We start from the raw sequence: 13542 nt of genomic DNA, 5'->3' as shown, positions 1-13542 counted from the left end.
GACTTTGAAATTTATGGTTGATAACTATTTGACCCGTAGATGCAACTACACATGTAGTCAGAAAAAGTTTGCATCTTTCACATTTTTATTAAGAAAGACATGCCGTTCTCCAAAGGAAACGATTTCGTTAAAAGGTGAAATACAATTTTACAGCAAGCATGAATGACTATACTCAAAGTATTTATTTCTAAGGTACACGTGCTCTCAATGAAAGCTGCCAAAAATAATTTTACGTGCTATCAAGTTCTTCAAGAACACCTAGCTAGCTGCCAAATAGTAAGGTGATAGTTTATTGCAAATACAAATACAAACAACCGTAACGGTATGCAAAGACATAGGTTAGCACTATGAGGGATAGGTGGCCGGATGAAGGGGCAGGAACAATGGCGTAGGAACTTACCATTTTCACTGATTTCTGAATCAAACAATCCTTCTGCCGTAAGGTAAGCCTCTAATTCTCGATGGAAAAGTCTGAATATAGAACCAGCCTAGAAAACAGACAATTCAAATAATTTCGATCATTATGAATGATAGCAAACATATAATCTGCAAGTACATGTAGAGGTCATGTACAGGTCAAGTATCCAAAAGATTATAAAAATACTACTTATGAAATTCATTAGACAGAATCTTTCAAAATCAGTGGACACGAGCTCCAGTCCCTTTAAATTTATTGGATGCTAAATGATGTTTGATCTCACAGCCGTCTTTTGGAAACACCAGGAAAGTCTGCCACGATCTCATAATGTTTTTGCAAAACGGGCACATCTCAGGATTAATGAGTCAGCAAACCAGTTCGAAAACAAGAATTCATGTGAACTAATGCCACTGAACTATAAATTATTCACCACGCAGTTTAATTTTCGTTCATAACTGGTGCTTGCTGTGCCGAACGCATTCACACTATGTATCAGCTCATGCGACGCATTGTACAATGATGGCATTACAAAACACTTTCCTTTCAACATTATATCATATAAGGATTATAATAATGTTATCAATATGAACGATTGATGTACTCTTATATTACACTTTTTTGTATCGTCCTCGAAGCTACTCGTCTCAGACAATGCATTGGCTGTAACATATAACCCTGTATTGTGTGAATAACCAGGTATTATCCCTTCTCAAAGTTTTCTACTCGTTAGTTGATATTTACGGTAGTTTAAGAAAATAAATTTGTTTCCTATGAAATTCCCGATACCTTGGCAGCCAGATTGAAGGTTTTCGAAAGCGAAATGCAACATAATTTCTCAGCAGTTAACAAACATATTCATATTTTAATACAATGATGTTAACATTTAGTCTACGGTGCGCCCTTTAAGGCTCCTAACGAACCAGTGTTCTCTTTGATAAGTGAAAATATTACATACACTTTTAATTAGTGCAGGGCTGACCCAAGGAAACCTGAAGAAATTTTTAAATTGCTTCCAAAAAAAGTCTGAATCTTAAAGGTCATATGGAATGCAGGGGGATTGTCAACTTAAATCATGTGTACTCTCACCTTGATAATGTCTGTGTGTTCAAGGTCAGGCTCATCATACCTGTAAAGACTAAAGCCGGACGATCTGACAGACAAGTTCAACTCCAAACTGTCAATGGAAGAGAAATCAGGAATCAGTTGAACAGCATTTAAAGTGTAGTATGTAATATAAAATATGATAATCCGGATCTTTTTATATATGACTTGATCAAACGGAACGGGGGATCCGTTTTCCCTCACACATTACGTAACCACAGCTATGGAAAACTCTTCTTTTCGACATGTATATGCGTATATCTATTGTCCATATTTGATATATCATCTCTTAGAATTGTTTGTTCTTTTGACATTGTTAAAAAGATGCATACAGTGGATTCAACTTTCTTTCAAACTCGTTCGCTATCAATCAGAGAGTTGAAGAAGACGTTGAAGAATATTTAACAAATTTGTCCGGCTACAGGAAGAAAACTTCATTAAGAAAATGGGGCGATGTAATACATACCATGTAGAGTTGACAGACTGCTGACCAAAGACAGTTTTACTGACATGTAGATATTGACCTGGTGATTTGAAACTTTCTAAGATAACTTGATCATCCACTTGAACCTAAAAGACATAATTGCCAAAATCAGGATAGAACAAATAACATGTTAAAAATATGTAGCTGATACTATATTAACTTCAGGTACTTATTTTCTCGATAGTCGGGCCAAAGCGAATGCTACCAGTTATATATGATCGTTTAAAACAACACAAAAAGGTAACGTGCATGTTTAAGCATGAACTTTCATATACATGTTTGAACGTTCATTAATAAATTGTGAACTTCACAAAAACAGATAATCCCTCAAATTTCTTATCAACCTATATGCAATCTATAAATCTAGTCACCAGTATCGGACCTACGAATCCTAAACATCAAAAAGCTCATTGCTTTGTATTTTAAAGCAGGCAGTTAAACGGGTATTCTTAACATTACTTACTAGGATTACTTAATGGCAGAGTTACGTAAGCGGTTCCTATGCTTAGGCCGCGTTCAAAAAAAGTGGTGAGGGGGGGGGCTGGAGGAATTCAAGGGGGGATTCGAAAATTTTTGGGGTAGTCGAGGGGGGGACTTGAAAGTTTTGCTCTGCCTATAGGGGGGGACCTGAAAATATTTGACTCCCAACATTTTGATGTCGTCCAATGGTTCTAATGTTAGTAATAATTAAACAAAATCTAGAATCGTTTTGTTATACTTCATGTCTTTAATCTCGAAAAAGTCTAAAAATATATATGAATGCCATTAAATTTTCGTAGAACAAGTTGGCCTTGTAATGGGGCAGGAGCTTCAACTGTTGATAATTTTTCAATATTTCTATGCAGTGTATCAAACACAGTTTCTCGGTGTCTCTCTACAGCATGCTGAAAAACACAATATTCAGTTTGTCAACAAAGCCCGTTTGTCTAAATATTGGTGATAATTGAATGATGCAAATGCACGGTACACGTAGGCTGTGTTGGCAAGCTGAATACTGGATAGCTCAACATTCTGTAGGGAATAGAACAAGAACACAATTGTATAAACTGAACAAAAATATTGTCAAAATAAAAAGTTAATACAACTACTGCCCTGCTACTACATACTGGCAGTGACAGTGATACATGTGGCTCTGACTCTGATGTAGTTTAAGAAGAGTTTCGGTCATAGGACACTCAATTGACAGTGAAACATACATCTACTTGTACACAAGATCCAGCCAGAGAGTAACACATAGAAGACTAGGGGACTAACAGTTACCATGGATTTTTGAATTCTGGCATATGAGAACAATCAAATATTAGAGAAAAAGATGGGGTCACCATAATTGATCTTATACAAATATACGATGAAAAGTCAGTTTTTCTAAAATCACTTAAAATCAATATATAAAACCATTCATTTCAAGTTCATGCAGTGAATGAAATTTTCATATCTCATTGTACCAATAACACAAAAGTAAAACTTTGAATAGTTAAGACTCTAATTTAAATGGAAAAATGTGTGACTGAATGGAATCTTTTATTTTTTATCAAATTTGCCATTATTACACCAAAAATTTCTGAGATTAAAACATTAATTTCATGGAATATTTTAACCTTCGAGTATTGTCAATTTTATAAAACATTTTACAAGTGGCATCTAAGTTGTATATGTCTTGTACTTTTGAAAAAAAAAAATTGGTAGATCACTGTGCTCATTTTTTCACAATTTGGTTAAACGTAGCTAGGAATACACAATTTTCATACTCTCTAATGATTGTCATTTTGTGTGCTTTTCAGCTGGTGCCATTGAACTGGCCAGAGGTGGATAAACTCAAGTCGGCTTAGACTGAGAAATCCAAGAAGTGTACTGATGCATTGAAAAATGAATCAATTTAAGGCCATCGTCTGGGCTAATGTCGGTCAAAATGCTCAAAAAATCAAATTTTATTTTTTTCCTTCATTGTCACCCTCGACATGTATACTTTCAAATAAGCTATATCATTCTTCAAAAAATATTAACTAAAATCGAGAAAAATCGCGTTTTTTTCCCACTGATTCCTGGTCAAATTTTATTTAGTCTAATTATATATTCAAAACAGGTAAATCGCTATTTTTGGTTGCCTAAAAGTTTGTTGAGTTATGGCATCATGTATGAAGTAGTGACCATTTGCTTGCTTATTGAAGCAGCTTTTTCAGAGGTAAAAATATGGCGTTGTGGAAATTGTGAGTTTGAGACTAATTGCAGTCTAAAAAAGCCAGATCAATGAGTAATCGGGAAGAAATTTGCAACAAATGATTCTGTTTTATATTTTGTGTGGATATTACTGTAAGGCATATGAAGATTTTCATTCAGGTATAGCAATTAAACCAGAAAACAAACCATATTAGACGTTATGGTGTCCATATACATAACAAGTAAAGAATCTCACATGAATTTCATTATCATGCTGATTATAAAATCAAAGTTTTTTTGATAATTAACAGTTCATTTTCACTTAGAAAGCAATTACAACCAGGCTTTTGTAAATAGAATTCTAACTGACAATTTAAACTTGTCGAATACCCTATTTTGAGGTCGTAAACTTTGCATGAAGTATGAGTATCACCTTTATGTTGTAAACATTTCAATCCAATACTCCTAACAATTGTGTTTTGTACTGCATTCGTTTCTTGTGGCAGTAATAACTCTTGAAAGAATGGTTGGAATGCAATGAAAATCAGCCAACATATGTGAAATTAAATACTTTACAAAATAAACCTCAAAAAACAAGGTCATCCAATCATGTCATAGTAGAAACTTGACGGAAAGTTGTGAAATTTATTAATTTTTGAATCTTACCGAGATGACTATGATTTAATTTATATTGACATCTTATACAGTCATAGATTTAGGTTCATATTGTAATACATATACATCTGAATGCTACAGAAAAAATTCGGTTGTTGTATGACTTTTCGTTCAATAGATATCTTTGCCACAAATTTCCTCATATTTTTAACCCTGAAATTGTCGCCATGCCAACCGAATATCGGGTTTTCCCCCTGCACTGCATTTTACCATCTACTGCAACAAAAGGGTGACAAAATCTGAAAAAAAGGTACTACACGGTTAGTGTTCTAAAATAGCCCAGACAATAGCCTTAAGAACTTGCCCTAGGTATATGGCTCTACAACCTGCTGATAAGAGATAGTGTTGAACATTTGCGTGCAGAACGACACATTACATGTTTTTTTTACTCTGCGTGAATTCCTAATAAATGTGCGGCTATATGGTAATGGGGGGGACTTGGAAATTTTTGAGGGTATTGAGGGGGGGACTTGAAAATTTTTGAGGGTATTGAGGGGGGGATCTGAAAAAAAATAAGATTTCAATCGCGATTCCTCCAGCCCCCCCCCCCCCTCACCATTTTTTTTGAACGCGGCCTTAGAGTGAGTAATATATTTATTTTAATTTCAGAAAGAGAGGTACCATCAATATTTATCGGTACAACAATGGTACTATCCGGTTTCGACATCACAAACTTTATCAAGTATCTACATATAAGCCGCAATGTGCGAAATACCAAGCACTTGGAAAACTCGTACAGGTATGTTTGAAACATTTGTTATGGAATTCACACACATCAACTTTATTCTAAAATATTTGATACACATTGTAATCGTTGAGTAATATCTTCACAAAATGTCTGAAAAGATTGGGCTGCATAACTTACTGTGTCACCTTCAGACTTCACTTTGTACCTTGGCATAATCTTAAACTGGGCATTTTTGGAATTGTATTCCAGTACTTCAACCTAAGAATGATATCAAATGAAATCCCTTATGAGAAAATCGTGTCTGAATACCTTAATTCAAAACTAAATTTTACTATTGAGATACTTAGACATGATATTACTGTTTCATTCACATCGAACACCATTACGATAAATTGTACAACTTGAAAAGTAAAGATAATTTTACTGCTAGCCTATTTTATCATATCATAATACGTCATTGCTTGACCTGAGTCTAATCTTGATCATATGGTTTTAATTCTTCGTTTTTTTCTGACGTGTGTCTACATGATCAAAAACTGTTACACATACCAGCATATTACTGTACTCTGTTGATGAAGTATTGGTTGTACTGACATGGATGTATTTTCCAGTGAATTGGTGTTTGAGCTGAAATTGAACGAAGGTACTTCATTGCATTACATAATTCCACTCTGCAAAAACTGACACGTAAGGGTAACAAATACGTTGCACAACAAGTGCCTTCAGAGATCAAAAACTAAGTCAGACTTATAAGTTTTCATACTACAACTTTGTACAATTATCTATTCAATAGCATTTGGTTTTAAATTTGTGATTCTTTTGACAGAGAGGGTACGGGAAGCCTTACCTGTATAACCTGTCCATACTTGACTGGTTTGCCATGCTGTCTTCTCTGATCTTGTTCATTGTCATTCTGTTCAGCATCAGCTTCAATCTAATTAAAAGCGGAAAAGAGAGACCATGATTATCACCGCCATTATCAATATTATCGTAATCATCATCACCACCATCACCACTACAACAATAACAACGACTATCATCATTTCTTCTTCTTCGTCTTCTTCTCATCATCATCATCGTCATCATAGTCGTCGTCTAAACCACTATCATTGTCATCGTCATCAAAACCATCGTCATTACTCCTATCAACCTCCGAGTTCACATTTTATAAGTTAATGCATAAGTCAGAATAAATAACATCAGAAGCTAATACATTCACATTGCTGAGAGGTCAAAGTAGTAATACCTCCCCTCACTCCAATAACAATGAGACATTATTTTCCCTGATGTGAAGCCTTCAGTGTGAGGCTTATTACTTCTGCAATGCACAGAATAGTCAACTTCATATTCCTCATAACGCACACATTAGCAAGGAAAATAATGGACAAACCAGATAAAATGTTTCAGACCAAAAAGAAAGTGGAAAATTTTAAAATGATGTTACTAACCTTCAGTTTTGATGCTTGGTTTCTCTTTGTTATATTTTTCGGGTCTCCACTAGAAAACAAGCAAAAAGCAAATACCATCATTAAAACCACTGACGTTATTCTTTATCATTAACCACATGCAGACATTAACCTTTAAAACCCAATGAGGTGATAGAACACTGCTGTGTACATCTTTCAAAACACTGTCACACGTTGGAAACAAATACTCACTCGCTCTGCTCTTTTGCCTTACGGTGCTTCTTCTGTGCTTTGTATCTGTTTTGAATACATACTTGAAATGTTGCAACTAGAAATACAGGAAAAAAGCGCAAGTTAAACTTCTATGAGAGTTCGCTGAGACGAGTTTCGGCAGAGACAAGTACAGGGTACTAGCTTTACAAAGATTACCTATAACCATTCTCTTACATCTATGCACAGTCAGCCACACCATAATCATAACAATTTGTAAGTGTTGTGTTGCGCAAGATTCAAGAAAGATCAACTTTAAAGCTTACCTTGAGGGTTTGGTAGATTAGGCTTGTCCTTATCCTGTTTATCTACGTGCAGAGCTGAGTGAGAACAACTGAAATGGAAAAATATAGACAAGAAGATAATGTCACTTGCAATACCTTTTTTGTTACTAATGGTGTTCAATACACAGTGTTATTTGGAAGACAGTACATGTAGCCGAAGTTAAATGTATGTAATATTCAGGCCTGGTCATTCAAGTTCAGTCTTTACCAAATTCACTTCTTATATTCTTGTACAAATTTGTTTGGTACTCCTAATTTGTTCGGGTCTGCATTACTTTCATCTTGCTTGCAACTTTTCATAAGCAAACTATGTTAGGGTTTGTTACAGTACCAGCTTGCGAAGTTACTTCCAGCTTTCAGAGGGCTAAATAGGTGGGGTATATACCAATAGTGAAATTACTTAAACCTGTGAAAAATATTTATTTTCAATAGGTCAACAATGATGAAAGAGTTCTATTTGTCGGTCATAGGCTTTAGAATGTGAAAAGTATGTCTACCATCATTGACATCAACACCTTCGGTGGTGGTTTCGTTTTTGCCTGCGACACACAGGGCGACATATTTGCAAGTTACATTATCCGAAGTTTACAATCTCTGTAAAAACAGGTGTTGGACGCAAGAATGTTCGCAAGTTAGGCCATGCCGCAACGAGCTTAGCCCTTTTACACAATATTAAGTTCATAAGTTGATAGAGGCCTCCTCTATTAGCCCTTAAAAGTTTGAAAGTAGTAGACTTGCAATTGGTACAGGTATCCGCCTTGTTGGCCTTAAAAAGTTGGAAGTGTGTGACTTTGCAAGTTGGTATAGACGACTATCAACGTAGCCCTTTGAAAGGCTGGATGTTGGTAAGTTCACTATCTAGTGCAGACACCTACAAACATTGTCCTTCTACAGCTTGGACGTGTGTTAGTTAGTGAGTTGGTACGAATCCTAACCAGTGCGTCACTTTGAAAGATTGTAAGTGAGACAGTTTGCAGGCCCTAGATGTGCCTAGTTAGCCCATTAATGTTTGGAAGTCTGTAAGGACCCAAACCATCTTAGCCCGGTTGAATGTTAGTACGTTTATAAGTTGGGAAAGGCCCCGATACAGTTTTGAAAATTTAGAAACAAGGAAATTCGCAAGTCTACTACAGGCCCTAATCAAGGTAAAAATTGTAAGATTGAAAGTTTGCCAGACTGTAAAAACCTTTTAATTAAGTGAATTCGCAAGTTGGTCCAGGCTCGGACCTAGTTAGCACTTCAAAAAATTGAATTATGTAAATCAGCACAAATTTGAAAAGTTTCAAATAAGTAACTTAGCAAGTTGGTAGAAGCTTCTTCGACTTAACCCATCAAAGTTTGGAAGTGGCGTTTTTCGCAATTTGAAAAGACCCCCGCCAACTTAGTATTAAATATCTTGGAAGTAAGTAAACTCAAAAGTTGGTGGAGGTCCAGAGTTTGCTCTTAAACGGGAAGTTACAGGACGATGGCCCACAATGCGGGGATTACTATTGACGCAGCCATTTGCATACACTGGGCGGGAGTTTTAAATTCTCGTGTAACAACGTTTTGATCGTATGATACATTTGAATAATCGTGATGGACACTTTCGTGGCATACGCAAATAGGGGTCAAATGGTCTAACAGGAAACACATTTTGAAACCTATTCGTTCTCCGACAAAAAGCGGAACATTTTTTGAGTTTGCTCTCGACTTGAGTTTAGTCGCTCTATATTCATTGACATCATGTACAAGATTTAATGACAATGAAAGCCTGAATTATGACAAAATTATGAGAGTCTGGGACAAAACACGCGTACATGGCACGTCCGATCAGTAGCGTGTTTTTTTTCACATTTCCATAGATTTACGATAATCCGTGTATTTTAGGGGAAGTTCCTGTTAAAAAAAGGTGGGAATTAAAAAAGTTCGCATGATTTTGTACAGACCCAGTCCAACATTCCTTTCAATGGTTCAAAGTAAGAAAGTTTGTAAATTGCTATAGACCTCAATACACTTGGCCCTTTAATAGATTGAAAGTATATAGGCTTGCAATGTGGGACAGGCCCCAACCAGCTAAACTATCGGAAAGGTTGGATATAATGTAAGTAAGTTAGTAAGTTTGAATAGGACCAATCCACTTTGGCCATTAAAAGCTTTGAAATAAGTAGGTTCACAAGTTGGTGAAGACATCAACCATATTTACGTAGTAAGTCTTTGAAACGTGACAGAAAATAAGCTGGCAAGGTACAAAGAGGCTGCATATCAATCATCTCTTTATGTATATATCAATTTTATTCTTTTGCATATTTTTCGAGCTATCCAATTTCATGTCAGCTACCAACAGACTGTTTGTGGAACACGGTCATGTACGTGCGGGTCCCAGTTTGCAGTCTCATCAAACTAGAATCAGCTAAAGCTTCTGGAAGATCATTTCAAATTGCAGGACGGTATGAAAGTTACATACATCTCTCTCAGTCTCTATGCACTGAACAGAGTATGCGCCTCGAAAGTGAAAGACCTACATTTTTGCTCAAACTTTCCTTAGTGAAACTTTCAAGGATTTTCTTACGAAATCAAGAATGAAAATCAGGGGTCACCGTGCAAAATGTGGTTCTGGAGAAACACATTGCCCAGTATTTACCGATATTTGACATTCAAATTGGCGGCCACTCCTATGTTAACTCTTCAGGGGAAAATCCAATTTTTGATTTTCGAAATACTAAGACGGTGAAAATTATTCTCTCTCCAATAGTTTTAAAATGAGCACCTGTAAGCGGTAGACTAGTAAAGTATTGGAAGATTTTGAGCACCCGAATACCAATCAGCTGGCTAGTCCCCGGGGCGTAGTCTACCTTAACGGCATCGTCGAGGAGTGCTACCGAAGGTGTTGGACAATAGAAATACCTCTGAAGGGTAGAAGTTTGCAGTTTTCGAATTCTTAAGTGAAAGCTGTGACCGAACCAAACCAGGTCGATAATTAATCGATGTGACAAAGACACAAGTCGCACAAGTATATGTTTATCCTTGCGAAGTGCAAGAGATCGTCGGAGACAAGAATTCATGCATCATACCACCTATGAACAAACCAATATCTGCAAACAAAGTGAGAGGGGAAATTTGTCAAGTCACGTACTTACCTAGATAACTGGCTGAAAACATAGCCGTAGACCTCTTCTGAATAGAGAGAAATGATGTCCCCGAGGCAAAGGGCTTCAGCCATAGTTCCTCCTCTTCGACCCTTGGCTTTCTCACGCTGTTTATTACCGCTCTGCAGTGGCCTTGCCTGTTATAAATTCGAAGTTGCACTTATAACTTGCTACTTGTATTTGACAACATTGTTAGTCGCATTTTCAACATTCGACCTCTGCTATTTGATTCTCGCGAAACATTGGTAGCCGTTTTTCAACGCAAGTCGAAGTAATGTTTCATTTAATTTGACAGTCTGCTTTTAAGTTTCGACATATATCACCATCATTTCCCTCTTCACTCGTCAGTATTTCTAGGCACGCCTAAATTACTTCGCTGTAGTTCACCACTTTTGTTCTGCTAGGGCGCTCATAGCTACGTCACGCTGCGTCATCGGGGTTTTCGGTTCAATTTTGTATAGTTCTAGAATATCCTTACGATGTAATTTGGAAAGGGTGATCGAGGAGTTAAGAACAGCGTCTATTGGTGCCAATTATATAATGATAATATTGACATTGGATTACGGCGATATTAATTAATTTGGTGCAATCAATGTTTGTATAATTGGATTTCTTCTTATTAACAAGACCCTAATTAACAATGAGACATAGGTCTGTGGCGTGATGGAGGTGCGCATGGGAGTTCTTAACCCCTAACCCAAAGGGTCACAGGTCACAGAATTTGAGAGCTTTGTATTTGAGTGGTGGTACATGACTTGCATGGTCATAATTTTAGAAAAAAAATGCTCACAGGCTAGTTTTCTGGCGACTTCGAATACATGTAAGACTAGAGTTGAAAATGCGACTTCGAATGTTAAAAATGCTGATTTGAAAGTTCAAACTGCGACTCTGAATTAAAATTGGAAGGCGAAAGTTGAAAATAGGTGTCCGAAGATGACACTATTGACAAGGAACGTTTAGACAAATCATTGATCGACGGTGAAAATGGTGCTGCCATATTAGTAATAAATGAAAGCGGATCAGTTTGTAGCGGATCAGGTTGTTCAGCATAAATATGGATATTTATCGGTAATGTTAACTATTCAAGACTTTAAACAACAACGCATGCTAGAAATTCCCGCTCAGGAAATTGACTCCCGACATGAATACAAATTAATAGACATTAATAGATATTTGCACATTTAGAAAAGTGTTTCCCCACGTTCATTATCAAATTTTAAAAGGTTATCACTGTTTGCTTTGCATTTTTGCAAAATTATTTAATATTGTTGGGTGATTTCTTCCGTGGAAAAGAGATGAAATGTAACCTGTTGCTTACATGAAGGTGTATTCACGCCGGATAGATAGACTCAATTCATACTTTTTTACGTTAAATTCTTGTCAAAGAATTCAAACCATCACATTTTCAAAATGTTACGCATGTAGGACTCATACGGGAAACTTCTTCATCAAATAGAACATGGTAATCTGTCCAGCTGTATCAAAACGTAACATTTTAACCCTCTGAGTGCTGTAATTTTCCCCACCAAAATTTCAGTGTAATATTTTATCAATCGTTATGAATTTTTCCGTACGTTTTTCACAATTTTAGACCAACTGCATGGACATAACATTTCAATGGCTGCAATTTTGACCAAAATTTCGAGAAAAATCTGAAAACAAAAACTTGTCTAGATCTGAAAAGAGTTGCTGGCTAAGTCATATTGAATGAAACTGAATGAATGAATGAAACTTTATTCAACCAGATATAACTACAATGTTGAACATAAACCAAAGTTTTACAAACTTACAATTCGAAAAATATTGAAATATATCTGGTTTGGACCGTGGAAGTAATCCCAATGGACTAATCGAGTCCACGGCCCAAAATTATAACAGTAATAAAATTTACAATATAGTCACACAGTGTTGAGGAGAAAAAAAGTATAAGGGCAACAAAAGTTGACTTTGGCACTCAAAGGGTTAAGGTGGTCAACCAGTACGAAAAGTGTCATCCTATAATTCCGGAGAGTACCCTACTCCCCTTTGCTCTAGTGTGCCTTTATCAAAAATTCAACAGGCCCCTGTACTGAAGTTGTGAGAGGCAAATCATTGAGAAAGTAAATTTTCATCGGCATTTTATGAAGAGTTGGCTAAAGAAATTTTGTGCACCAACATTTCTTCACCATCGTGTAAATAAAGTCCAACAGTTGAATTAGTCACTTCAGCGGAGGTAAAATATGACAGTGATATCAATTTCTTTGTGATATTTTGATTAGATTGACATATATGTGAAGTTGTGTGCTGAAAGCAAGTTTAAAACTTGGCCTAACATGTACATGAAGCAAACTTTGAAATATCTTAAAAAGTAAATTTTCTTCAAACCATTTCAAAACCTCGAGAGGGGGTTTATTAAACTATCAGCAACTGATTCACACATACCTTCACAAAGTCGTCATCGTCACCAAATTGCAAGACAATCTAGTTCTTTAAGAACAAGTACTGTACTATTGAATGAACGTTTCGTCACGCATATAAAAATGATTTTATGATGCCCCAAATATAAAGCAGAAGCTTGTCTGGACATATTTGGAAGAGGAACTAACCAGTGTAAATTTAATGATGAAGTGAAACATTAATATTAATCTGAAGGATGAATTGATATAGAAGGAAGCATAAAATATTAAAAATGAAAAACAAGAAGATGTAGACAAAAATTGTTTTATATTTTTTCACTCACATATAAAAGATTATATTTATATACAATATGTTTTGAAAAGATTGCAAATTCAGATTAAACATATTAAAAAAGGAGAGTTTAGGTAGAATTAATGTCACTTTTTAATCGCAGTCTTCGTAATTTCGTTTTGATTTAATGACACAAAGTAAAAGACGCAGTTTTTGGGAAAATAAACACACCAAAAGGTTAGCAGAGACTACGATTTTGTATAT

At 35.9% G+C, this 13542-nt stretch overlaps 1 protein-coding gene across 1 annotated transcript in view; it reads right to left on the bottom strand.

The window, feature by feature from the left end:
- The window catches only part of LOC139118691 (inositol 1,4,5-trisphosphate-gated calcium channel ITPR3-like), an 80515-nt gene that overhangs the window by 66481 nt on the left and 492 nt on the right, over nucleotides 1-13542 (bottom strand). Inside the window, exons 2-11 of the mRNA XM_070682109.1 lie at nucleotides 10603-10748; nucleotides 7466-7533; nucleotides 7182-7257; nucleotides 6972-7020; nucleotides 6371-6457; nucleotides 6073-6150; nucleotides 5701-5781; nucleotides 1986-2089; nucleotides 1505-1592; nucleotides 401-488 (exon numbers count right to left, since the gene is read on the bottom strand). Coding sequence (XP_070538210.1) covers nucleotides 401-488; nucleotides 1505-1592; nucleotides 1986-2089; nucleotides 5701-5781; nucleotides 6073-6150; nucleotides 6371-6457; nucleotides 6972-7020; nucleotides 7182-7257; nucleotides 7466-7533; nucleotides 10603-10748 — 865 coding nt within the window. The remainder of the gene's footprint in view (nucleotides 1-400; nucleotides 489-1504; nucleotides 1593-1985; nucleotides 2090-5700; nucleotides 5782-6072; nucleotides 6151-6370; nucleotides 6458-6971; nucleotides 7021-7181; nucleotides 7258-7465; nucleotides 7534-10602; nucleotides 10749-13542) is intronic.

This window comes from Ptychodera flava, chromosome 19, assembly GCF_041260155.1.
Source record: "Ptychodera flava strain L36383 chromosome 19, AS_Pfla_20210202, whole genome shotgun sequence".
In the NCBI taxonomy this organism is placed as follows: domain Eukaryota; kingdom Metazoa; phylum Hemichordata; class Enteropneusta; family Ptychoderidae; genus Ptychodera; species Ptychodera flava.
The sequence above is the reverse complement of the archived record's forward strand: the minus strand, read 5'-3'. Positions and strand labels throughout refer to the sequence as shown.